Source organism: Sinocyclocheilus grahami, unplaced genomic scaffold, assembly GCF_001515645.1.
Source record: "Sinocyclocheilus grahami isolate Dianchi unplaced genomic scaffold, SAMN03320097.WGS_v1.1 scaffold620.1, whole genome shotgun sequence".
In the NCBI taxonomy this organism is placed as follows: Eukaryota; Metazoa; Chordata; class Actinopteri; order Cypriniformes; family Cyprinidae; genus Sinocyclocheilus; species Sinocyclocheilus grahami.
The window spans coordinates 136,809-160,007 of NW_015505799.1; the positions used below are offsets into that span (position 1 = coordinate 136,809).

At 38.1% G+C, this 23,199-nt stretch overlaps 2 protein-coding genes and 1 pseudogene across 2 annotated transcripts; all 3 read left to right on the forward strand.

The window, feature by feature from the left end:
* The first annotated feature begins 686 nt into the window (after positions 1 to 686).
* On the forward strand, positions 687 to 3,615 carry LOC107557805 (tripartite motif-containing protein 16-like). Its single transcript, XM_016241355.1, has 6 exons — positions 687 to 1,298; positions 1,632 to 1,727; positions 1,940 to 2,173; positions 2,304 to 2,463; positions 2,558 to 2,617; positions 2,824 to 3,615. The coding sequence occupies exons 1-6, from the start codon at positions 708 to 710 to the stop codon at positions 3,387 to 3,389; spliced, it is 1,707 nt and encodes a 568-aa protein (XP_016096841.1). The 5' UTR covers positions 687 to 707; the 3' UTR covers positions 3,390 to 3,615.
* A 1,133-nt stretch (positions 3,616 to 4,748) lies between these two features.
* LOC107557803 (tripartite motif-containing protein 16-like) lies at positions 4,749 to 7,725 on the forward strand (annotated as a pseudogene).
* Positions 7,726 to 8,568: 843 nt separating this feature from the next.
* LOC107557787 (kinesin-1 heavy chain-like) lies at positions 8,569 to 20,444 on the forward strand. The gene is made up of 20 exons (XM_016241324.1): positions 8,569 to 8,888; positions 13,144 to 13,231; positions 13,322 to 13,395; positions 14,010 to 14,114; positions 14,240 to 14,288; positions 14,465 to 14,520; positions 14,664 to 14,751; positions 14,946 to 15,070; positions 15,164 to 15,268; positions 15,953 to 16,098; positions 16,285 to 16,433; positions 16,700 to 16,908; positions 17,421 to 17,489; positions 17,594 to 17,800; positions 17,890 to 18,033; positions 19,340 to 19,528; positions 19,662 to 19,779; positions 19,890 to 19,945; positions 20,026 to 20,135; positions 20,300 to 20,444. Exons 1-20 carry the CDS (start codon positions 8,763 to 8,765, stop codon positions 20,442 to 20,444), a joined length of 2,358 nt encoding a protein of 785 aa, XP_016096810.1. The 5' UTR covers positions 8,569 to 8,762.
* Positions 20,445 to 23,199: the final 2,755 nt, after the last annotated feature.

Consider the following 23,199-nt stretch of genomic DNA (forward strand, 5'->3'; position numbering starts at 1 on the left):
TTTCTTTTGTGTTTTAACTGTTTCTATCTGTGAACTGCTGTGTCTATGTTCAGTAAAATGGCAGAATCCAGTGTTTCTTTGGCTCAGGATCAGTTCAGCTGTCTGGATCTACTGAAGGATCCAGCGGCCATTCCCTGTGGACACACTTACTGTATGTACTGTATGAACTATGGTTACAGGTGATATTCACTGTTATCACTTGAATATAAAAGGGGTGTGACATTGGTTATTCAGTCAGTGGCTAGGGTAATGTATATAATCTGTTGTGTGAAGGAAACAATTTGACACCATCGCCTGTTATTAAATTTACTCATCAGTCCCAAACAATGACTGTGTGAACATAAATGTATTCAGAATTTAACAGAACAAACAACTGTCTGTAGCCGTTAAGAAGCGTGTTGTTGTAAAAGGAGTTGAGCTGGTTATCACTGTGCACCAAACATGGCAGCAAAGTGTTACACTGACACAAAATATTTGTATTACACATTTACACAGAATGTAGGTGTATGTGTGTCTGATGTTGTTCAAATGAATGTCAACTACTGATTATAATGAATCCCTTCTCTTTTCGCTCTGTCAGCCCCTCCTACATTCAGTTCAGGAAAAAGTGAAACTTACTCCTACTTCCTGCATTTTCTTGTTGTGGGAATCAGCGTTCTTTGAATTTTAGACTAGACTCTTTGTGGGTTACTATTTTGTGTATTAAAATGGCAGAATCCAGTGTTTCTTTGGCTCAGGATCAGTTCAGCTGTTCAATCTGTCTGGATCTACTGAAGGATCCAGTGGCGCTTACCTGTGGACACAGTTACTGTATGAGCTGTATTACAGGCTGCTGGGATCAGGATGATCAGAAGGGAGTCTACAGCTGCCCTCAGTGCAGACAGACCTTCACTCCAAGACCTGTTTTAGGTAAAAACACCATGCTGGCTGAAGTGCTGGAGAAACTCAAGAAGACAAAACTCCAAGCTGTTCATCCTGACCAGTGTTTCGCTGGATCTGGAAATGTGGAGTGTGACGTCTGTACTGGGGACAAAAACAAAGCCATCAAGTCCTGTCTGGTGTGTCTGAACTCTTACTGTCAAAATCATCTTGAACAACATGAGACTTTCTTCAGAAGTAAGGGACACAATCTAATGGATGCCACTGGACAACTGCAGGAGATGATCTGCCCTCAACATGAGAAACTACTAGAGATCTTCTGTCGTAGTGAACAGAAATGTATTTGTTTGCTGTGTATGGTGGAGGAACACAAAAATCACAACACTGTATCAGTTGCAGCAGAGAGGACTGAGAAACAGGTATGAAATAAAAATGCTTAAATTAATGTCAAATGCATGCAAAATATGTTTTATTATTACAGTGATTCCCAACTCCGGTCCTGGGGACCCACTGCTCTGCACATTTTATATGTCTTCCTTATTTAACACACCTGATTCAGATCATCAGCTTGAAGGAGAGAGCTCCATGAACTGAACTGTGTATGTCAGTTAAGGCAGACATACAAAATCTGTAGAGCAGTGGGTCCACAGAACCAGTGAGTACCACTGGATTATAGCACTGCTGTTACTATAATGACTGATGTCTGAAAGCATATGGATTCACATAGACATGTAACATTAACTTCCCAACAGAGACAGTTGGAAAAAACACAGAGAAATTTCCAGAAGAGGATCCAGGAGAGACAGAAGGAGCTTGAGAAGCTGAGAGAGGCTGTAGAGTCTCACAAGGTGAGTTTTGAGCAGAAGAACAGCTGCTGGCTGCTGAAGAGCTGTTTCAGACTCAGTTTGGACTCTCCTCCAGTCAGTCAGTGAGGAGCCAGTGCTGGAGCTCTTTCAGTCCCACTGAAGCCCACTGTGGGGAACAGGCTGTGTGAGGTAGCAGTAAGAGCTGAGTGAATGGACTGATTCTAATGCTTCTCTCTCTCTGTGTGTCCTAACAGTGCTCTGCACAGGCAGCAGTGGAGGACAGTGAGAGGATCTTTACTGAGCTGATCCGCTCCATTGAGAGAAGCCGCTCTGAGGTGACACAGCTGATCAGAGATCAGGAAAAGGCTGCAGTGAGTCGAGCTGAAGGACAACTGGAGCAACTGGAGCAGGAGATTGAAGATCTGAGGAGGAGAGACGCTGAGCTGGAGCAACTTTCACACACAGAGCATCACATCCATTTCTTCCAGGTAACAGAGATCTGACAAACAGGACAGTGATCTTTAGGAAGGGAAGAGCATGTTGTTCAGAGATTGTGTTTCTATCAAATGTTTCTGTGTCTTTAGCTGGTGTTTCTCTTGTGTCTTTGTGTCTGTGTAGTGTTTCCAGTCTCTCTCTGTTCCTCCTGGATCTACAGACACGCCCAGCATAACTGTCAGTTCTCGTCTCTCTTTTGATGATATTGGTAAATCTGTGTCTCATCTGAGAGAGAAACTGGAGCATTTCTGCAGAGAAGAGATAGAGAAGATATCTGGTCAACGTAAGTACTGGATCATTTATGTACTCTCAGTAAAAATGTAATATTAAATAGATGTACATTTAGTGTTCTCTGTACTTTTATTAATATTCCACAGTAACATACATTGAGATCTTTCCCACACCTGAGCTCAAGTCCAGGGAGGAGTTTTTACAATGTAAGTCTCTACACACACACACACACACACACACACACATGCTACTACTACATTGATTTACGCCTTTATAATCTGATTGACAGCTTCATGAAGTAACAATTCTTCTCTGTTAATCTTGAAGTTGAATAAAATAAGAAATAAAAATAAAACTCTTGCATCTCTTAATGTTTCATTATATTCTAGATTATTTGTTTTGTTTCCATCAGATTCCCATCAGTTCACTCTGGAAATAAATACAGTGCATAAAAGAATTTGTCTGTCTGAGGGGAACAGAGTGATTACATACACTGACACGGTCCAGCCGTATCCTGATCATCCAGACAGATTTGACACTGTGGAGCAGGTGTTGTGTAGAGAGAGTGTGTGTGGACGCCGTTACTGGGAGGTTGAGTGGAGTGGTAAGGTCGGTATATCAGTATCATATAAGAGAATCAGCAGGAAGGGAGAGAGAAATGAATGTGCTTTTGGACGCAACATTCAGTCTTGGAGATTATTTTGCTCTCCCTCCACATGTTTTTTCTGGCACAATAACAAAAAGACTAGACTCCCTGTAGTCTCCAGCTCCTCTAGAATAGGAGTGTATGTGGATCACAGTGCAGGAACTCTGTCCTTCTACAGCGTCTCTGACACAATGAACCTCATTCACAGAGTCCACACCACATTCACTCAGCCTCTCTATGCTGGGCTTAGAGTCAATTATAAATTTGGATCAGTTTCAAAAGTAAAACTGTGTGAATTGAACTGTATTGAAGGTACAGAGAATCATGTTTAAGGTCAATGTAAAATCAGTGAAAAATGTCGAGTGGAGTCTTTTCTTTATTTATTTCCAGATCAATATACTATCTGAACTCCTATCAGGGAAATAACATGAAACTTTATTTGTGTGTAAATCTTAGTTTAATCAGATAAATGAATATTTATAAAGAAAGACTAGAAGAAACTATGTGGAAATATCATCATTGACACCGACAGCAGAAATAATACTTGTAATGTAACTTAATTTACTTACTTGTTTAATATAAATAAAACAAATTAGAAGCATGAGAGGCATTGTTGTGTTTCCTTCATTAACTGAGTGGATTTACAGGTTCCTCTTCGTCTTCAAATATTAAATGTCTAAACAATGTTGGATTCAACAGTGACACTAGAGAGATATTTACTTAAATAAAAATGCAAATATGTGTAATGTTTTCCAGAAATAATTGTGACAATTGAGTTTCATATTGTTGCTTCTGTCACTGCATCTCTGGATCTTCTCATTTTGCCTCAACAGACTTACTGTAAGCCATTAATCATTTATTTTAACCACACCGACTTTAACCAATAACAGAAAGGGCCAGTCCTGCTCTATCAGCCTCCCATTAAGAGTACTTACTTAAAGCACAGTGGTAACACACTTGCCCTGTTCCCTGTGTTAAATTAGGATACTTAACTGTAAACCCACTGGATGCTCACACTCATTTAGATCCTTTATTTAAATTTCAAATGTAAGTTTGTGTCACTGCTGTTCCATTCTTCTTCCATAACTGTCACTGGTTCACTCTACCAAATAACCTGAATGTTTTTAAACTCTTCCTAATTGGCAAGATGATGACGAGACTTTTAATTTAAAATTTATCATGGATATTATTTAACAAAGTTATCACATGACAATCATGCAGCAGTTATAAAAGCAACAAACTCTTCTACAATTATTCATGATTTGCATATTAAATATTATTTTATAAATTGTCATGCAATAGAAGTGATAATACAATAAAATCATTAACAGTAGACTCATTGTAGGGACACTTAGTAAACAGTGAGAGGAAATATTTTGAGGGTCAACATTAGTATTTGTGCTCAGAGAGCAGCAGAGTGTTAGATTGCAATGTTACATGAGAGATCAACTATTAACACAAACATACTTTCAACAGAATGCAGGAATAATTTTAAATGTGTAAAAGACATAGTTGAGTTGAAACCTTCATCTCACCAGCTCTCTCTCTCCTGCTTTCCCTCTCTTCCTCCCTCTCTTGGCCACTCCTACTTTCAGTTCAGTGAAAGTGAAACTCATCACTACTTCCTTCTTAGTCTGGGTGTGGGATTCAGCAGTTTTGCTGTTGTTGTTGATTTCTGTTTCTAAGATCTAGACTGTCTGAGTTATTGTATTTGCAGTAAAATGGCAGTATCTAGTGTTTCTTTGGCTCAGGATGAGTTCAGCTGTTCAATCTGTCTTGATCTACTGAAAGATCCAGTGACCATTCCCTGTGGACACAGTTACTGTATGAGCTGTATTACAGGCTGCTGGGATCAGGATGATCAGAAGGGAGTCTACAGGTGCCCTCAGTGCAGACAGACCTTCACTCCAAGACCTGTTTTAGGTAAAAACACCATGCTGGCTGAAGTGCTGGAGAAACTCAAGAAGACAAAACTACAAGCTACTCGTCCTGCTCAGTGCTACGTTGCATCTGGAGATGTGGAGTGTGACGTCTGTACTGGGAGAAAATATAAAGCCATCAAGTCCTGTCTGGTGTGTCTGAACTCTTACTGTCAAAATCATCTTGAACAACATGAGAATCTCTTCAAATGTAAGAGACACAATCTAATGGATGCCACTGGACAACTGCAGGAGATGATCTGCCCTCAACATGAGAAACTGCTGGAGATTTTCTGTCGTACTGATCAGCAGTGTATATGTTATTTGTGTACAATGGATGAACACAAAAACCATGAGACTGTATCAGCTGCAGCAGAGAGGACTGAGAAACAGGTATTAATGTGTCTAATGCAAACATAACAATTGTAGCATGATTAATTTGAAAATATACCATAAAAGTTTTTGTTTATCATGCACTATGGAAATTTGATATATTTATATAAAATCTAATAATAGTGGTTAATATCAGAAAAGCAGTTAGCAACACTAACACTTACATTCTTAAATTAATTGTAAGATTAACAAACTAAATAAATACAGCCATTTCTAAAAATTTTCAAACTTACTGGTTAACAGACACATATGCTGAACAACAAACTTTTCCAACAGAGTCAATTGAATGAGAGACAGAGTAAATTCCGCCAGAGAATCCAGGAGAGACAGAATGAGCTTGAAGAGCTGAGAGAGATTATAGAGTCTCACAAGGTGAGTTTTGAGCAGAAGAACAGCTGCTGGCTGCTGAAGAGCTGTTTCAGACTCAGTGTGGACACTCCTCCAGTCAGTCAGTGAGGAGCCGGTGCTGGAGCTCTTTCAGTCCCACTGAAGCCCACAGTGGGGAACAGGCTGTGTGAGGTAGCAGTAACAGCTGAGTGAATGTACTGATTATAATGCTTCTCTCTCTCGGTGTGTCCTAACAGCGCTCTGCACAGGCAGCAGTGGAGGACAGTGAGAGGATCTTTACTGAGCTGATCCGCTCCATTGAGAGAAGCTGCTCTGAGGTGACACAGCTGATCAGAGATCAGGAAAAGGCTGCAGTGAGTCGATCTGAAGGACATCTGGAGCAACTGAGGCAGGAGATTGAAGATCTGAGGAGGAGAGATGCTGAGCTGGAGCAGCTTTCACACACAGACAATCACATCCGTTTCTTCCAGGTAACAGAGATCTGACAAACAGGACAGTGATCTTTAGGAAGGGAAGAGCATGTTGTTCAGAGATTGTGTTTCTATCAAATGCTTCTGTGTCTTTAGCTGGTGTTTCTATTGTGTCTTTGTGTCTGTTTCCAGTCTCTCTCTGTTCCTCCTGGATCTACAGACTCACCCAGCATCACTGTCAGTTCTCGTCTCTCTTTTGATGATATTGGTAAATCTGTTTCTCACCTGAGAGAGAAACTGGAGCATTTCTGCAGAGAGGAGATGGCAGAGATATCTGATATGGGTAACGCACTGGATCATTCATTTACTCTCAGATATAGGTCAAGCATCATGCCAGAACATGCATAAATATTAAACATATATGGGATACATACATACTATGTTCTCTTTTCTTTCATATTAAACTAATATTGTTCATTCACTCAGTGTCTGTTGATTTTCATAGTAAAATACATCGAGTTTATATCCACCCCCGAACCCAAGAAAAGGGAGGAGTTTCTACAATGTAAGTAAAAATGACAACACGCACAAAAGGGGGATAAAAGAAAAATGTGCACAAAAAAATGAAAATCATGCCATCTAATGTCAGTAACTTTAAGATGATTTAGAAGCAGTTTATGTGTTTTATCTCTTTCAGATTACCGTCGGTTCACGCTGGATGAAAACACAATGCATAAATACCTCTGTCTGTCTGAGGAGAACAGAATGATTACTGAAACTAACACAGACCAGTCATATCCTGATCATCCAGACATAGTTTGATAGTTTGACTCAGGTGTTGTGTAGAGAGAGTGTGTGTGGACGCTGTTACTGGGAGGTTGAGTGGAGTGGGAGAGGAGTGTGTATATCAGTGTCATATAAGAGCATCAGCAGGAAGGGACGGGGTGATGAATGTGCATTTGGATATAATGATCAGTCCTGGAGTTTGTATTGCTTTCCTTCCAGTTACTGCAAATACTCATTCTGTCACAATTACACTGAGACTGAGCTCACTGAGGTCTCCATCTCCTCTAGAATAGGAGTGTATGTGGATCACAGTGCAGGAACTCTGTCCTTCTACAGCGTCTCTGACACAAGGACCCTCATTCACAGAGTCCACACCACATTCACTCAGCCTCTCTATGCTGGGTTTAGAGTTTATGGATCAGTGAAACTGTGTGATATCACAAAATAGATGATACAAAGTCATATAGTGCTGCATGTGATATTATCAATAAAAATACAAGTAAAAACCTTATCACATTAAGCTAATAATGGTTCATGTAAGGGTGAAAGAATAACAACAGTGTTCATTGTAACCAATGGCACAAATAATATACTGTCATAATGCATGCTGTAAATAAAAACATGAGCGAACAAAAGGCCATAATGTCATTTATTTAGGCCTTTGGAATCTGAATATATGACATCACAGTTATGAATTAACAACCTTGCAGTTGAAGATGTACTGTTCATTCTGTTTATGAAACACTGTGAATGAAAACAGATGGAAGTGTGATCAACATTAAAACAAGATTTTACTTCAATAAACATAAAAAGCAGAGAAAATTTTGCCCCCCCCCCCTCCTTTTTACTACAGTTTTACTGACGAGAAATTGCAAATGACTAAAGATAGGAAGTAAAAAAGTAAGAAAACATTGAATGAAGAAATGCAAATAATAAAATTTAAAAAATGAAAAAAATGGACACAAAATATTAAATAAAATGTTATTGTAAATACATTAAGATGATCACAGATAAATTGTAACAAAACACATACAGCAGAATAACTAAGAAAAATGGATTATCAATATAATTTAGTGTCATTTTTAATTTTAATTTTAATAAAAATAAAAAAAATGGGGGGGGGGTGAATTTTATGTTATTAAGTCAAGTCAAGTCACCTTTATTTATATAGCGCTTTTAACAATACAGATTGTGTCAAAGCAACTGAACAGCATTAATTAAGAAAATAGTGTGTCAATAATGCAAAATGAAAATAGTTAATTTTTCAGTTAAAGACTCATCATTGAATTCAGTGATGTCATCATCCAGCTCAGTTCAGTTTAAATAGTATCTTTGCAATCATTTGCAATCAAGTCAACGATATCGCTGGAAATGAAGTGTCCCCAACTAAGCAAGCCAGGAACCAAAACTCCATCGGTGACAGAATGGGGAAAAAACCTTGGGAGAAACCAGGCTCAGTCGGGGGGCCAGTTCTCCTCTGACCAGACGAAACCAGCAGTTCAATTCCAGGCTGCAGCAATGTCACATTGTGCAGAGGACTCATCTGGTTCCTGTGGTCTTGTCCATTATTATTAGGCAATTATATCTTTTGAGTTTACCAAATAATAATCTATAATTTTGTCCTCATTGTTATTCTTCTGTTAATCTCCGTGACGGTGACGAGTGTGACGTGACGTCACCGAGCCGGAGACCAGGTGATCCTCCAACGCGGCTCTTTCTGTAGTCACACGGGCCGGGAAACAACAACCCAGGCCGGGACTTTGGAGCAAGGCGTTGTCCCCACCCCTCCGGCCGTGTCTGTATCCGTGTGTTCTGGCCGGTGCTCTCGTGATTCGGTAACCGGGGGAAGATGGCGGACCCGGCGGAGTGCACCATTAAAGTTATGTGCCGTTTCAGGCCGTTGAATAGCTCGGAGGTGACGAGGGGGGACAAATACGTAGCCAAATTTCAGGGAGAGGACAGCATCGTGATCGCGGTGAGTGACATTTTGGGACGGAGTTATTTTGTATCATTTACTTTTCGGTTGATCTCGCGCGAGCGGCTAATGCTAATGACCGCAGTCCATCAGAACCAGAATTTGGCACGAACTGTTAATCTGAATATTTGACACCGAAACCAGCCTCTGCATCCGGTCCGGTGACACCCGAAACTGACCGTTTAATGCCGACATAAATGTTAATTTAGTTCATTTCAATGTCGTTTCCTCATAAGCTTCATGCTAACCGTGTTAGCCAGCCCTGCACATTCAACGCGGAAACACAGTTAGTTTTACACTTTAAGGACAGCAAAAACTTATTTTATTTATTTACTCCGTTTAAGATATGTAGTGGTTGCACATTGTAGGTTTAGTTTATTATTTTATACCTATAATTGTAAGTTGGGGTGTGGATATTTGTTGAATGAGCAGGAAACTGTCCGTATTTGTGGGCGTTTGTAAATACTGAGAGAAAATCTATATCAGGAATGTTTTCAAACGGTTCGATATCTAGGACCACCAAATATGTTCCCAATCGCTTAGGCCTCTCTTACTAAAAGGTAGCTGTTTTAAATAATAATAAAAAAATTGTATTCATGAAAATAACAATTAATGGATGTGTGTGAAAATGTGTGATTTTGTAACAGAAAATACCATATGTTATTTTGTAAATTAGCTGAATTTTAGGTTGTTACTGTACTAAAATCTAAGCAAATCATTAAAATATTATTTGGAAAATATTTACTTTTAGTAGATACGGTATTTCTTCTATATAACCTTACATAAACATTTTTAAGTACAATTTTCTAAATATAATTTCATTTTCCACACACCCCTTTTGTGACCCATCAAATTTGTTGGACTACTTTGTTTGAAAACTCCTGCTCTTCTTAACATCAGGAGTCACATTTAAAAAAAAAAAAAAAAGGGTGTGAATGAAAGGTGAAATTGGACATGACTCATGAGGTTGTAAAATGAAAACAGAAGCTTGGTTATACCTCTTTTTCTAGCACATATACCTGTTAATATATAACTAGGCTTATATTAAACCAAAGACCTGAATGTAACACATTTAAAAGGACCAAGTAGAAATGCTGATGATCCGTATGTGCAGAAACTCAAGAGTTGCACTGACATCTGCGTGTATTTGTGGGTGGGGAATTGATTAATCATTGTCACTGTGCTTTGATTATCTTTAAACCCAGTTCAAACATGACAGTCTATATGTCATAAACTCTGAAGATTTTTTTCTATGGCTGACTAAACTATGGCATGATGAATGACATTTGAAAACAAACATGCCATGTGGCAAGCTGAATCATACAGGTGACCACCATCCCTTTTAAAGTAAATAATGATTATTTCATAGAGCAGTTTTTCTTGTATTTCCTCTTCAATTTCACAGATCTTTTATTATGTTGTTAAGGGTTGGGTATTCCTGTCTGCTTACAGTGTGTGTTAGTTCCTGAAAGATGGCTTTGAAATGGATATGTTTGTTTTTGTTCATTGCTCGCTCTCTTAATGGTCCTCTTGTGTGTGTGTATGAAGATAATGTGAGAGAATGCCCAGGAATTGGAGACTCCTTCAGGCTTATCCACAGTAATTTGAAAAAAATGAAAAGAGTGTGTGTAAGCACTAGAAGGAAGGTGAGATAATGATTTGGAAATAGAGAGCGCTCCACCCTGCGCTACCCCTGGGACTCTGTGTCTAAGTGAGATGAGAAAATAGTTAGGTAAGAAAGTGCCTCAATCAGAACTCTGGGAATTTTTTCTCTTCTCACAAGAGACTGGCCTTGGTTCTGTATCAGTATTGTGTTCAGGCCAAGCATAAGAGTACATGATGGCCAAGCATCATGATGTGCGTCGTAGATTGAAATTGATAATCTGTTTCACAGATGTTGACACTTTTCTACTTCATTATCCGTTCATAAAACAAATATATAAATATGTTTGCAACAGTACTTTTATTAGATACAGATTTTATTAAATGCATTAACAATCATATAAATTATTGTTTTGTTAATAATAATATGTTTATTTAATTGTTGTATTATTAGTTTGTTATAGTGTCAAAACGTCACTATAATGCAAAACTGATTAAAATGTGTTTTGAACACTTATAAATCAGCGGTACAGGTTGATCTCTTGTGCATTATGGACAGGTTGCTGTTAAACTGAATGAGTACAGGAACATGTATTATTTGAACGTGTTTAGTGGCAGTCACTAGTCTTCCCCCACTGCACATTTTAGAGAGTTTCAGCCACAGCAAAAACATGTTAAAGAGTCTGTAAACCAGTGGAATGCTCGTGAAAAGCTGTTAAACATTACATTTCCGCTATAATTCCCTCTAGACTTTGGTCATCTTAAGGCAGTCATTTAATCCTGATCTATCAAATGAGTCCCTTATTTTTGCCATACTATAGCATATTGATTGGTAATAATACTGAATTGCTGGCATATTCCACAGAGGTTTGCATCTTGTTTGGGCTAGGCTTAATTTAGTTGATAAAGTATTCATCAACTTTTTTTTTTTCTTTGAATAAGATTAAGTGAATCTATCATTGAACTGATGATTAAACAATTAGGTAGGCTGCTTCTTGTCACAGTAAAGATATGGGACCCAATGCTTAACCTGCAATAATAGTGCAGTGTTTGCACACTTATGGTTTGACATTGCTCTGATAAAACAAGGTATCAAAGATCATTAACCATTAAGCTACTATCACCCCAACTGGAAAACTTAATAAAACATAATTAAATGGTCATGCTTCATTTAATTGTCTTTTTTATTATTTGCAAAATTATACATTAAGAAATAATTTATTCACATTAAAGTTATACTTGCAATAAAATGTATTATTTAATTTACGTTTATGTAAACAGCCTTGGCTTAAAGGTATTATATTGTCAAATAAGTTTCAAAACCGTCAATCCACAGACAAATGCACACAGCCTGCATAAAGTAGCTGTGCCTTTTCACGAGCCGTTGTGACTTTCGTAAAAAGGTGACGTCAGAACTACACAGTCACCCTGAGCACTGCCCACAGTCCCACTCTCCTTTTGCCAAACCCCCAGACAACATCGCATCCATGCCATTGCTGAGCAACAACAACACGGAAATATGTCAAGAAAACACTGTTTAGTCGATGGATGTCAGGAAACTACATCATTGCACAGGCTTCTGAACTAGGGTTGGGTGGATAGACGATGCCATCATCCATCGCCGATGGCTGATAGACTTCACGATGTTGAGCTGGCATCGTGATCCTTCCATCCTGGGGTCTGAGTCCGGCTCAAACATGTAAGGCTGGAAAACATTTCCCTCAGCAGTGGCCATCATTACAGGTGTTTCTATTTACAGGCCAAAATCGACCTATTCTAAGCAGAGCTACTGAGAAAGGAGCTGTAAAAATATATAAAAAAGTTTTTGGTACTTATACTGCAAATATATATTCTTAAGGACATCAAAACCTAAAATAAAACTCCAGAAAGGTGTATAATATGTGACCTTTAAGATAAATCACTTGTATTTTCCATTTTTTTAATTTTACGTCATTTGTAAGTTGATTTGGATAAAAGCATCTGCTAAATGAATAAATTTAATCAAATATACATTGGTGTAGACTGACATTCTTAGGAATATTTTAGATATATTTTTTTTGGTCCATTTAAGTGTTTTAATCCCAGCAAACCTGAATACCACATTTTAGTAATAGTTATTTTAATATATTGAAAGTAATGTTGATTATTTTATTAATAGTATTCTACTCAGTATTATTATGCAATAATAGTCTAATATATTTCTACTGTAAATTATTTTACAGTAGAACAGCATATATATGGTGCAGTAGGATTTGCTTTAAGTTGTAGTTTGTGACTTGTTTATGTTGAGAATTGCCAAAACTGTCTACCAAAACTAAGTACAAAACACAAAGGTTGATGATTGTTGTGACAAAAAACTAGGAGCCAGTAAATTAATGGTTTGAGACCTTTGATACAGTAGTATATGTCATTTACATTCAAGCTCGTGTTTTTAATTAATTGTACAAATTAGTTGTACAAATCTTCACTCTCACTTTCAGTTCTTGTCAGCTGATCAATCAATCCAAGCAGTTTATTTTGTAACAATTCAGGCTGTTGCTTGTTTTGTCACAGTAACTCTTGAAATCCTAAAAACAAATTCTTGTATTCAATGATCTAATGGTACTTGTCCTAAATGCGCTTAATTTTATATTTATTTTTATTTTCTCCACAGGGTAAACCGTATGTGTTTGACAGAGTTTTCCAGTCCAACACCACTCAGGAGCAAGTGTACACGGCCTGCGCTCAACAAATTGTCAAAGGTAAAACCAAAAAGGTCACTTAATAGACCTCTAAATTAAAGCAAAAGGCAGAACATGGAATAAGTCTTGAGCATGATTATGTTCCAACAGATGTACTTGGTGGCTATAACGGAACCATTTTCGCCTATGGTCAGACATCCTCGGGCAAAACGCACACAATGGAGGTGAGCGAGAAATACAGTTGACATATCTCTGTGCAAAACACTTTTACATAATCACATGTAAATATGAATATTTTCCCCATACCTTATGTGTGGAAGATCTATTAGGTTCATGTGTCAAATGTACTTTCATTTTTGGTCAGTCAACTGGCTTTGAAAAGTCAAGTTCATTTATACAATAGTATAATAGGTACATTTATACAATACAAATGATGTAAAAGCAGCTACTTGATTGAGGCTTAAGGTATTCAGTATACAAATGTTTGGGGTCAGTACGATTTTTTTTTATTAATTGATACGTTTATTCAGCAAGGACACATTAAATTGACAGAAGTGACAGTAAAGATATTATTTAATGGTACAAAATAAGAAAATGTAATGCTACTCTTCAACTAATCAAATTATTCTGATAAAACTGGTGCTGGTTCTGTATATTTTGCTAGATATACATATATATTTAAAATATATATATATATATATATATATATATATATAGAATACATTTTACTGACCAAACTCTTGAGCTGTAGTGTGAACAATGTAATGGAGCAAACAGGTGTCTTTACACAACGTTTATTCTACTTTTATGAATGAGCGATATTGTGGTTGTTCTTTAGGGAAATCTTCATGACACAGATGCAATGGGAATCATTCCCAGAATAGTGCAAGACATCTTTAATTACATTTACTCTATGGATGAAAATCTGGAGTTCCACATTAAAGTAAGACTTTACCGTCACACACTATTTTATTAACTGTCTGTCTTCTTATTCTTTAAAAGCTTGACATATTGCTTCATGTTTGTATCTGCTCTCTTGATGGTGTTATTATTTTATATTTTTGGCAGGTGTCATATTATGAGATTTATCTGGATAAGATTCGGGATCTGTTGGATGGTGAGTGTGGTGGCTGTTTAAAGCCTCACATTTGCTAGCCGCTTGATCTGAACATAATTAAAAAATGCTTTTAAGATTATTTATAATTCAAAGGTAGTAGAACTATAAAGCTGCTCTTGTTGTGACGTAATGTCTCTCTCTCTCTTTCTTTCTTTCTCTCTCTCGTTGTCTTGTAGTTTCAAAAACTAATTTATCTGTACATGAAGACAAAAACAGGGTTCCTTATGTCAAGGTGAGTTCCTGGAACCTGATGTCCCATCATTGTGTCACCAATGTTCCAGTGTCCCATTAAAATCCTTACACAAAGTGGCAATTACCACTGATCTTTAAAGAATGTAAGTAATTTATTATAATTGTGTGTCTTCCTGGTTTTAGGGCTGCACTGAGCGATTTGTTTGCAGTCCAGAGGAAGTGATGGACACTATTGACGAGGGAAAATCCAACAGACATGTAGCTGTGACAAGTATGAATGCACAGACAAAAATAGAGAATACATATTTTCAATAAAGAGAATAAAATATAAGTACCTTTCCATAAATAGACTAAACCAGATCCTATGAGGAAACTGTACCATCTGCATCCTTCATTTGAGCTGATGCTTGTAAACAATGTTATGTGGGTTTAGTGTTGTTAATAATGTCTTTGTGTGTGTCTCAGACATGAATGAACACAGCTCCAGGAGTCACAGTATCTTCTTGATCAATGTGAAGCAGGAGAACACGCAGACAGAACAGAAGCTCAGTGGAAAACTCTTCCTGGTCGACTTGGCAGGCAGCGAGAAGGTGTGTGTGTGTGTGTGTGTGTGTGTGTCAAATTTGTCTTGTAGTACAGTAAAACATGAGCTGAGTGTGTTAAACTTTTGTGTTCTCTCACAGGTCAGTAAAACAGGAGCTGAAGGTGCTGTACTGGATGAAGCCAAAAATATCAACAAGTCTCTGTCGTCGCTGGGCAATGTGATATCGGCCTTAGCCGAGGGCTCGGTGAGTCTCTCACACACACACACACAGAGATGCATATGCTCACAGGCTTTAGATCAGTTCTGTACACTCTTTGTTTTGTAGCGTTTAGGTCCTGGAGCTGTGAGGCTAATGTGTATGAGTTGTGTTCAGAGATTCACTTTAGCTTTGTCCATTTCAGTTTTGCTGTTCTTTATCGGTATGACCAATAATGCTACTTGTGCATAACCAAAGGACAATATAATGTAACATAATGAATGTATAATTTAATACAATTTAAGATAATTTAAAATAATATAGTATAATTAGTTAATTTTCGGTTTCGGCTGAAACAGGTTTGTAGGGCGGAAACAATTGACCAAAACAGTGACGTTCAATTAGCGCTTTTCTGATGCTGTGTTTTGACTGTAATTGTCTATTCCATGCACACGATGTGGATAAGCTATAACGGATTAACATGTCAGCTACTTGGAGACTAGGGCTGAGTTGACAATAGGGATTTGTCATTTTTAATTGATCTTCATTTTGATGCCGTTTTCAGATTTGAACAAAGGTTTTTTTTTTTTTTTTTTCACCATCCCCTCCTCAGTTGTGGTCATGGAACTTTATTAACATGTACTTCATCATGGAACTTCATTATACATTTAAATCTTCTTTATTAATATTCGATCTAATTTTATCCTGAATCTCTCTTTATTTCTTTCTCAGACATACGTTCCATACAGAGACAGTAAAATGACAAGGATCTTGCAGGATTCTCTGGGTGGAAACTGCAGGACCACCATCGTCATCTGCTGTTCTCCTTCCTCATACAACGAGTCCGAGACCAAATCCACCCTTATGTTCGGACAGAGGTGAGGAGACACATTCATGCTTTTCAGCTCTGTCACTTTGTCTGTTCTCACCATTCATAATAAAGGGGTCACTGGTCTCACTTGTTTATGTGTTTATGCAAGAATAATTACAACTCTATGTATTTATGCAACGATTGTGTGGAGAAAGACACCTGTTTACAGCTGTGATTGGGTTTGTGTTTGCAGAGCCAAAACTATTAAGAACACAGTGAGTTTGAATGTAGAGCTGACAGCTGAGCAATGGAAGAAGAAATATGAGAGAGAGAAAGAACGAAACAAGAGTCTTCGAAACACTGTCACATGGCTGGAGAACGAACTCAACCGCTGGAGAAATGGTCAGATGCCTATTTTGATTATTATATATGTTATTATAATATTTTTACATTTGTGATACAGTTGTGTTCTCGGTGCATTCAAAACTTTGCTGTGCTGTGAAATGCTTCTGTTTTGCATTTTTGTATCTTAAATGATTGATATTATTCATTGTACGTCATTAACTTTTCTTTAACATTTTTCAAAGTCCTAAAATATTTTAATTAGGTTTAAACTTTTGAAAGTACACGTTTGCATTTCCTCAGAGTTCTCTGTTTGTGTCCCGCAGGTGAAACCGTACCTGCAGAGGAGCAGTTTGATAAGGAGAAGATTAATGCTGAAGTGCTGGCGCTGGATAACACAATTAACAATGATAAATTTGCATCCACACCAAGCATGCCGCCCGTGCCAGGGATGCTCGGGGCTCGACTCAACAATGTTGAGAAGGAAAAATGTGAGGTTGAACTCACCAAACTTTACAAGCAGCTTGATGACAAGGTACACACATACTCATACCCACATACTCATTCCCCCATACTCATTCATGGGGGAAGTCGTGGCCTAATGGTTAGAGAGTCGGACTCGTAACCCAAAGGATTGTAGGTGGGGGGGGAGTGAATGTACAGTGCTCTCTCCCACCTTCAATACCACGACTGAGGTGCCCTTGAGCAAGGCACCGTACCCCCAACTGCTCCCCAGGCGCCGCAGCATAAATGGCTGCCCACTGCTCCGGGTGTGTGTTCACGGTGTGTGTGTTCACTGCTGTGTGTGCACTTTGGATGGGTAAATTCAGAGCACTAATTCCGAGTATGGGTCACCATACTTGGCCACATGTCACGTCACTGTCACTGTCATACACTCATAATTTCTTTAATTTCTTTTAAAATTCTCAAAAACACCCTGGTTGCTACAGTCATAGTTGCTACAGTCACAGTTAGAAGAATAAAAGCATGGTGATTTTTCCTAAAGAAGGTGACTGAACTTGTGTTTTGCGCCTCATCTCTCTCCAGGATGAAGAGATTAATCAGCAGTCTCAGCTGGTGGAGAAGCTCAAGCAGCAGATGTTGGACCAGGAAGAGGTTAGTGAGCTCTCGTGTACACATGAGAAATTGGCGTAAAAGAGTATTAACAAGTAAACATTGTATATTCATGCTTGTTCTATGTTTTTGCATATGTTTTGCAGTTGCTGGCCTCGTCACGAAGAGACCATGATAACCTGCAGTCAGAACTGACTCGTTTACAGCTGGAGAACGAGGCGTCTAAAGAGGAGGGGAAGGAGGTGCTGCAGGCCCTGGAGGAGCTCGCTGTCAACTACGACCAGAAAAGTCAGGAGGTGGAGGACAAAACCAAGGAGTTTGAAGCCCTCAGCGAAGAACTTGGTCAGAAATCTGTAAGTGCCAGAAGGGCTAATTATATATCAGTATTTTACCTACACTCGGCCTGCTATGACAAGAATGACTTGACTTTAAAACATTCCAGAGTATCCTGGCGTCTATAGACTCAGAGCTGCAGAAACTGAAAGAAATGGCCAATCACCAGAAGAAGAGAGTAACTGAGATGATGTCGTCACTGCTCAAAGATCTGACTGAGATTGGCATTGCTGTGGGCAACAATGACATCAAGGTGAGTGATACACATATAGGTTTTTTAAGGTAAAGGTATGAATGACCCACCTATGAATGACTTATTGTAGTTGTTAAATCAAGTATCTGTATCAATAAAATGTTTATACAAATCTATTAATAGAGTTTAACAAACAATTATACACTTCGCCTTTTATTGATTATTGTTTAGCTTCTTTAGTATTTTTAATAACCATAACTAATTGATTTGTGTATGAAACTTGAAAGGGTTAGTTCACCCAAAAATCTTAATTAGCCCATGAATTACTCGCCTTCAAGTCATCCTAGGTGTATATGACTTTCTTCTTTCAGACGAATCCAGTCGGAGTTATATTAAAAATTGTCTTTGATCTTCCACGCTGTTTAATGGCAGTCAGTGGGTGTTGCAGTGCTTCAGTCCAAAATAAGTGGGGGAAAAAAGCCATCCATAATAAAAAGTGCCTCACACGGCTCCGGGGGGTGAACAAAGTCCTCCTGTAGCGAATTGATGCGTTTTTGTAAGAACAATAACCATATTTAAAACGTAATAATCAATTTAATCTAGCTTGTGCTCACTGTTGTAAACGGAAGCAGTTCCGGGCGGATGACGTAAGACCTCGGCGTTGCACATGCGCTGCTCAGAAGTGATGCACGCAGAAGCGCAGCGGAGAGATCAAAACAAAACAACGGTCACGAATTAGAAGTACAAAATGAGGATTTGTAAAGAAGAATGTCGGAGGATTTCGATATATGCCAAGAGGAGACTGGTTTTCCTTTGCTAAAGTAAGGAAACTTTGCTTCTTTTGCTCCTGTATACAAACGCTGGTTTTCACGAGACTCACTGGCGCATGTGCTATGCCGACATCTTGCGTCATCCTCCTGGATCTGCTTCTGTGTACAACTGTTTGTGCAAGCTAGATTAAAGTGATTATTACGTTTTGAATATGGATATTTTTCTTACAAAAAATGCATCGATTCGCTACAGGAGGCCTTTGTTCACCCCCCGGAGCTGTGTGAGTCCCTTTTTATTATGGATGGATGCGCTTTATTTCACTTCTTTTGGACTGATAAACTGCAACACCTGCTGACTTCCATTAAACAGCTTGAAAGATCAAAGACAATTTTTAATATAACTCCGATTGGATTCATCTGAAAGACGAAAGTCATATACGCCTAGGATGGCTTGAGAGTGAGTAAATAATGGGCTAATTTTCCTTTTTGGGTGAACTATCCCTTTAAATGCTAAGTCAAAACAGAAAAAAGAAAAGTCAAAACGGAACAATAAACACTTAAAACTGAGCGATACTGAGGAGTCTCTCTCTCTGCAGCAGCATGAAGGCAGTGGTCTTATAGACGAAGAGTTCACTGTAGCCAGACTCTACATCAGTAAGATGAAGTCAGAAGTCAAGTCGATGGTCAAACGTTGCAAGCAGTTGGAAAACACTCAGTCTGAAGGCAACAAAAAGATGGATGAAACTGAGAAGGAGCTTGCAGCATGCCAGTTACTCATCTCCCAGGTACGGTTTTACACTCTTTCCTCCTGAAACTCAGTTATTTCTAACATGGCAAACCCTGCACTATAATGTACTAAACCATAATGATATAAATAAAAAAATATTTGATATTAACAAATGAATGTTTGTTTTGCAGCATGAGGCGAAAATTAAATCTCTGACGGAGTATCTGCAGAATGTAGAGCAGAAGAGGAGACAGCTTGAGGAGGATGTGGACTCTCTCAATGAGGAACTGGTCAAAATCAATGCACAGGGTACACACAGGATCATATTCAAAAACAGATTATGCATCTATATACGCTATTTCAAAATAATACAGTAGTTGTTTCTGCTTCCAATGTTTGGTTTGTGTTTGTGGCAACAGAGAAAGTTCATGCAATGGAGAAAGAGAGTGAGATTCAGAGTGCCAATGAAGTGAAGGTAAGAAATGTGTACACATACAAATGGGCTTGTTCAATTTGGATGTGTATTTTTTTTTTTTTATGCGTGTTTGTGTTTAGGAGGCGGTTGAGAAGCAGATCCAGAGTCACAGGGAGACCCATCAGAAACAGATCAGCAGCCTGAGAGACGAACTGGAAACCAAAGTGAAACTCATTACAGATCTACAAGAGTACGATACACACATTTCAGTTAACATAAAGCCGTTTCAGTCAGAAACTGAACTAAAGTGTGTGTAAATGGACTGACTGATTTCCATCAGACTTGCAGCTCTTGATTTACAGCAGTATTAATAATAATACACCAATAGCTAATAAATTCTCTCTTTCTCTCTAGTCTGAATCAGAAGATCTTGTTGGAGCAGGAGCGTTTGAGGGTAGAACATGAGAAACTCAAATCCACTGACCAGGACAAGAGCCGCAAACTACACGAGCTCACGTATGTAATACACAGTCAGTTCTATTCATCTCCCTTCTTGTAGCAGTCGAACTGCCGAAAACGTTTATGAATCTCTTTATGAAACCCAAATTTCCCTGGTTTCTGTTGGTCATCTAAAGCAGTGTTTCCCAACCGGGGTGCCGTCTGTCGAGAGCAGGGGTGCCATGTAAAAAAAAAATCATTTTTTTAATATTTTTAAATTGCTAAAATGTTCAAAAAAGCATCTATTATATAATATCCATTTCTGATGTCGCCAATAATTAGAGATGCACCGAAATTCCGGCTGCCGAAAATGAGTTCACCCCTCAGGTTTCACTTTCACGTGGTGTGACGGTCTGTGTATTATCCCGCTCTGTGTGTGTGCGCTCCGCTCAGTCGCTCCACTCGAATATCGTTTATGCGAATCGGAACAGAAGTCCACTCAAAAACTGAGCCGACAGGAAACATCGATGTAGTACAGTATTGTTTCTGTTTGCAATAGCCCTACTGTGTTGTAACATGGTGTGGTATATGGGCAACTCTGGTAACAGTGCCCTCTCATCCTCGCTCCTGGCTTGACTTCATACGGGTCAGCGTCTAGACTGCAGCAAGCTTGAATAAAAAATCCCTGAATAGAGAATATCCAAGCGCGCTCTGCAGCAAATCGCCTGTATCACTACAAACTCAGATATTGCTGTGTGAAAGTGCTCTAAACAGATTCAGTTCTGAAACCCAATGGGTTTTACTTTCTGTAGTAACTAATGGTTCTAAAGGGGAAGGTGGAGAGGAGTGTAAACATGAGTAACCAGGCCTTACACAGCAGGCTAATGCTGGAAGCATCTCAATGTAAACTTATGATTGCAAAGGCTAATTGTTCATTTTTGTTGTCGTTGTTGTTGTTTTAGCTAAACAGTTGAAGGTTGTCCTGTCCTGCTTTTCACACAGTTCACATTGTGCATATCCAAATTCTTATTTTAAGAGTCATTAATGTCTGTATTTAAGATGCCTGTGTGTATTATTCATACTTTTTCTGCCTGTATCCTCACCAATACATCATTTTGTATTTGGACTTGTATGTTTAAGTGGTCAGCTGACATCTGTAGAAGTCCACATGTGAAATCTCTGCTTGCTTGCTCTGCCACTGTTACTGATCAGCCAATCAGTTTAGCAGAATATTGCTGTGCACGGGCTTATGTTTCATACCTTAATAACTTACATCTCCTTGAGGACATTGCAGACATTTGTTGCTTGATTTGAATTTAAGTTCGATTTTTTTGTGTGTGTGTGGAGGACACAAGTTCTAATTTGGATCATTATTATTCAAGCTAGCCATAAATATTATTGTTTAGACTTTACACTCCTGATAAATGCTTATGAATTGTGAATTACAGGACGTGACAACCTTCAGTATCACTTTCAACTGTATCACTTTCTGGGTGTTTTGTATCTTCAAGCGACGTCACAAGGACCATTAAGAGGGCAGTTGTGTTATTAGCCCTAAATTCTTCCCTTTTCAGTGCATGAAGGATAATTAATTTACATTCATGGGGAATGCCACACATTTAATGAAACTTAAAATAAAAAATAGCAAATTTTTTTATTACTGTGTAATAGTAACTCCATGACTTATTGACAGAGAATTCCACCAATGGACAAAGGCGCTGGATCATTCCAACAGTACAAGGTGTTTTTTGGAAGATTCTGGTTGAAGGAAAAGAGTGAGAGGGGATGAAATTACTGATGACACTTTCTTTCTGGATGAACTGCATGACAAGTATGTGTGATTAAAACAATATTCTGAAACATTATGTGTCTGTCTTGTGTTTTTTTTGGGGGGGGGGGGGGGGGGGGTACTTTGTCTTTGTTTAAAACGAGAAATATCTGTTGCATCATGACTTAAGTCTACAACATGGTGATCACGCATTCGATATTCATGTAGATGACAAAGATTTTTTTTTTCTTTTGCCATTCACACATTAAAAATGTATATCACTAAAATATAAAAACGTTATATTTGAGAACAGTTGCATTGTTATTGTCACTAAATTAAAAAGGTGGAGGGAAAAAAATGTAAAGGTAATTAGTTTTTTGTTTTGTTTTTTTTGCTCTCTCGATTTTGGAGCATGACAGCATAATTACATTAAATTGGAATAAAAAAAACATGTTTATTTAGTTAAATAGTTATTTTTATTTATTTTAAAGGTTTGGAAAGACGGGGTCACTGGTGAGTTTTATTTTTGGATGTTGTTTTTATATTATCCTGAGAATCAGAAAAAACTTTTGTGAATTTTTTTTTATGTCATTACATTGGTTGGAGCATTAGAAACAAATGGAGAAAACATATATTTTATTCTATGTCCTTTGTAGAGGACGCCAGGACTAAGTTATTCAAAAATAAATAAATAGACATGAAAAGGCATGTATAGGCAAAAACAGTGTTTTATTTTTTTCATTCACCAATACATTTTTAGGTTTCAGGCTATTTTTAGCCAAACTTCGTACAAAGATGATTATACTATGTAAGATATAACATAATGATTTGATATACTACTGTACTTTATGGAATATGTGCGTAAAATGTCCATAAATTGGTATTCTATACATTGCATCTAGTTTGCATATTAATGTGTTCTTGGGGCAAACCATAATGAAAAAAACAAGTGTAATAATGGGAGAATAACTTGGAAAAATTTTCATAAGAATATCTCGCATTTCATAGGAATATTGATCTATAATTTCCCTATTGACTTGTTTTTCCCCCAAATACCATTTGTCCTGGTGTCCTCTACAGAAGACATGAAAATTATGCCCTGCTGTGT

Bases quoted from the DNA above. Each gene is read 5' to 3' on its own strand.
- LOC107557805 (XM_016241355.1), top strand. From the start codon at position 708: ATGGCAGAATCCAGTGTTTCTTTGGCTCAGGATCAGTTCAGCTGTTCA. The intron at 2,464-2,557 runs GTAAGTACTGGA...AATATTCCACAG, and splicing joins AGAGAAGATATCTGGTCAAC to TAACATACATTGAGATCTTT. The intron at 2,618-2,823 runs GTAAGTCTCTAC...TGTTTCCATCAG, and splicing joins CAGGGAGGAGTTTTTACAAT to ATTCCCATCAGTTCACTCTG.
- LOC107557787 (XM_016241324.1), top strand. From the start codon at position 8,763: ATGGCGGACCCGGCGGAGTGCACCATTAAAGTTATGTGCCGTTTCAGG. The intron at 14,752-14,945 runs GTATGAATGCAC...TGTGTGTCTCAG, and splicing joins CAGACATGTAGCTGTGACAA to ACATGAATGAACACAGCTCC. The intron at 15,269-15,952 runs GTGAGTCTCTCA...TTTCTTTCTCAG, and splicing joins CGGCCTTAGCCGAGGGCTCG to ACATACGTTCCATACAGAGA.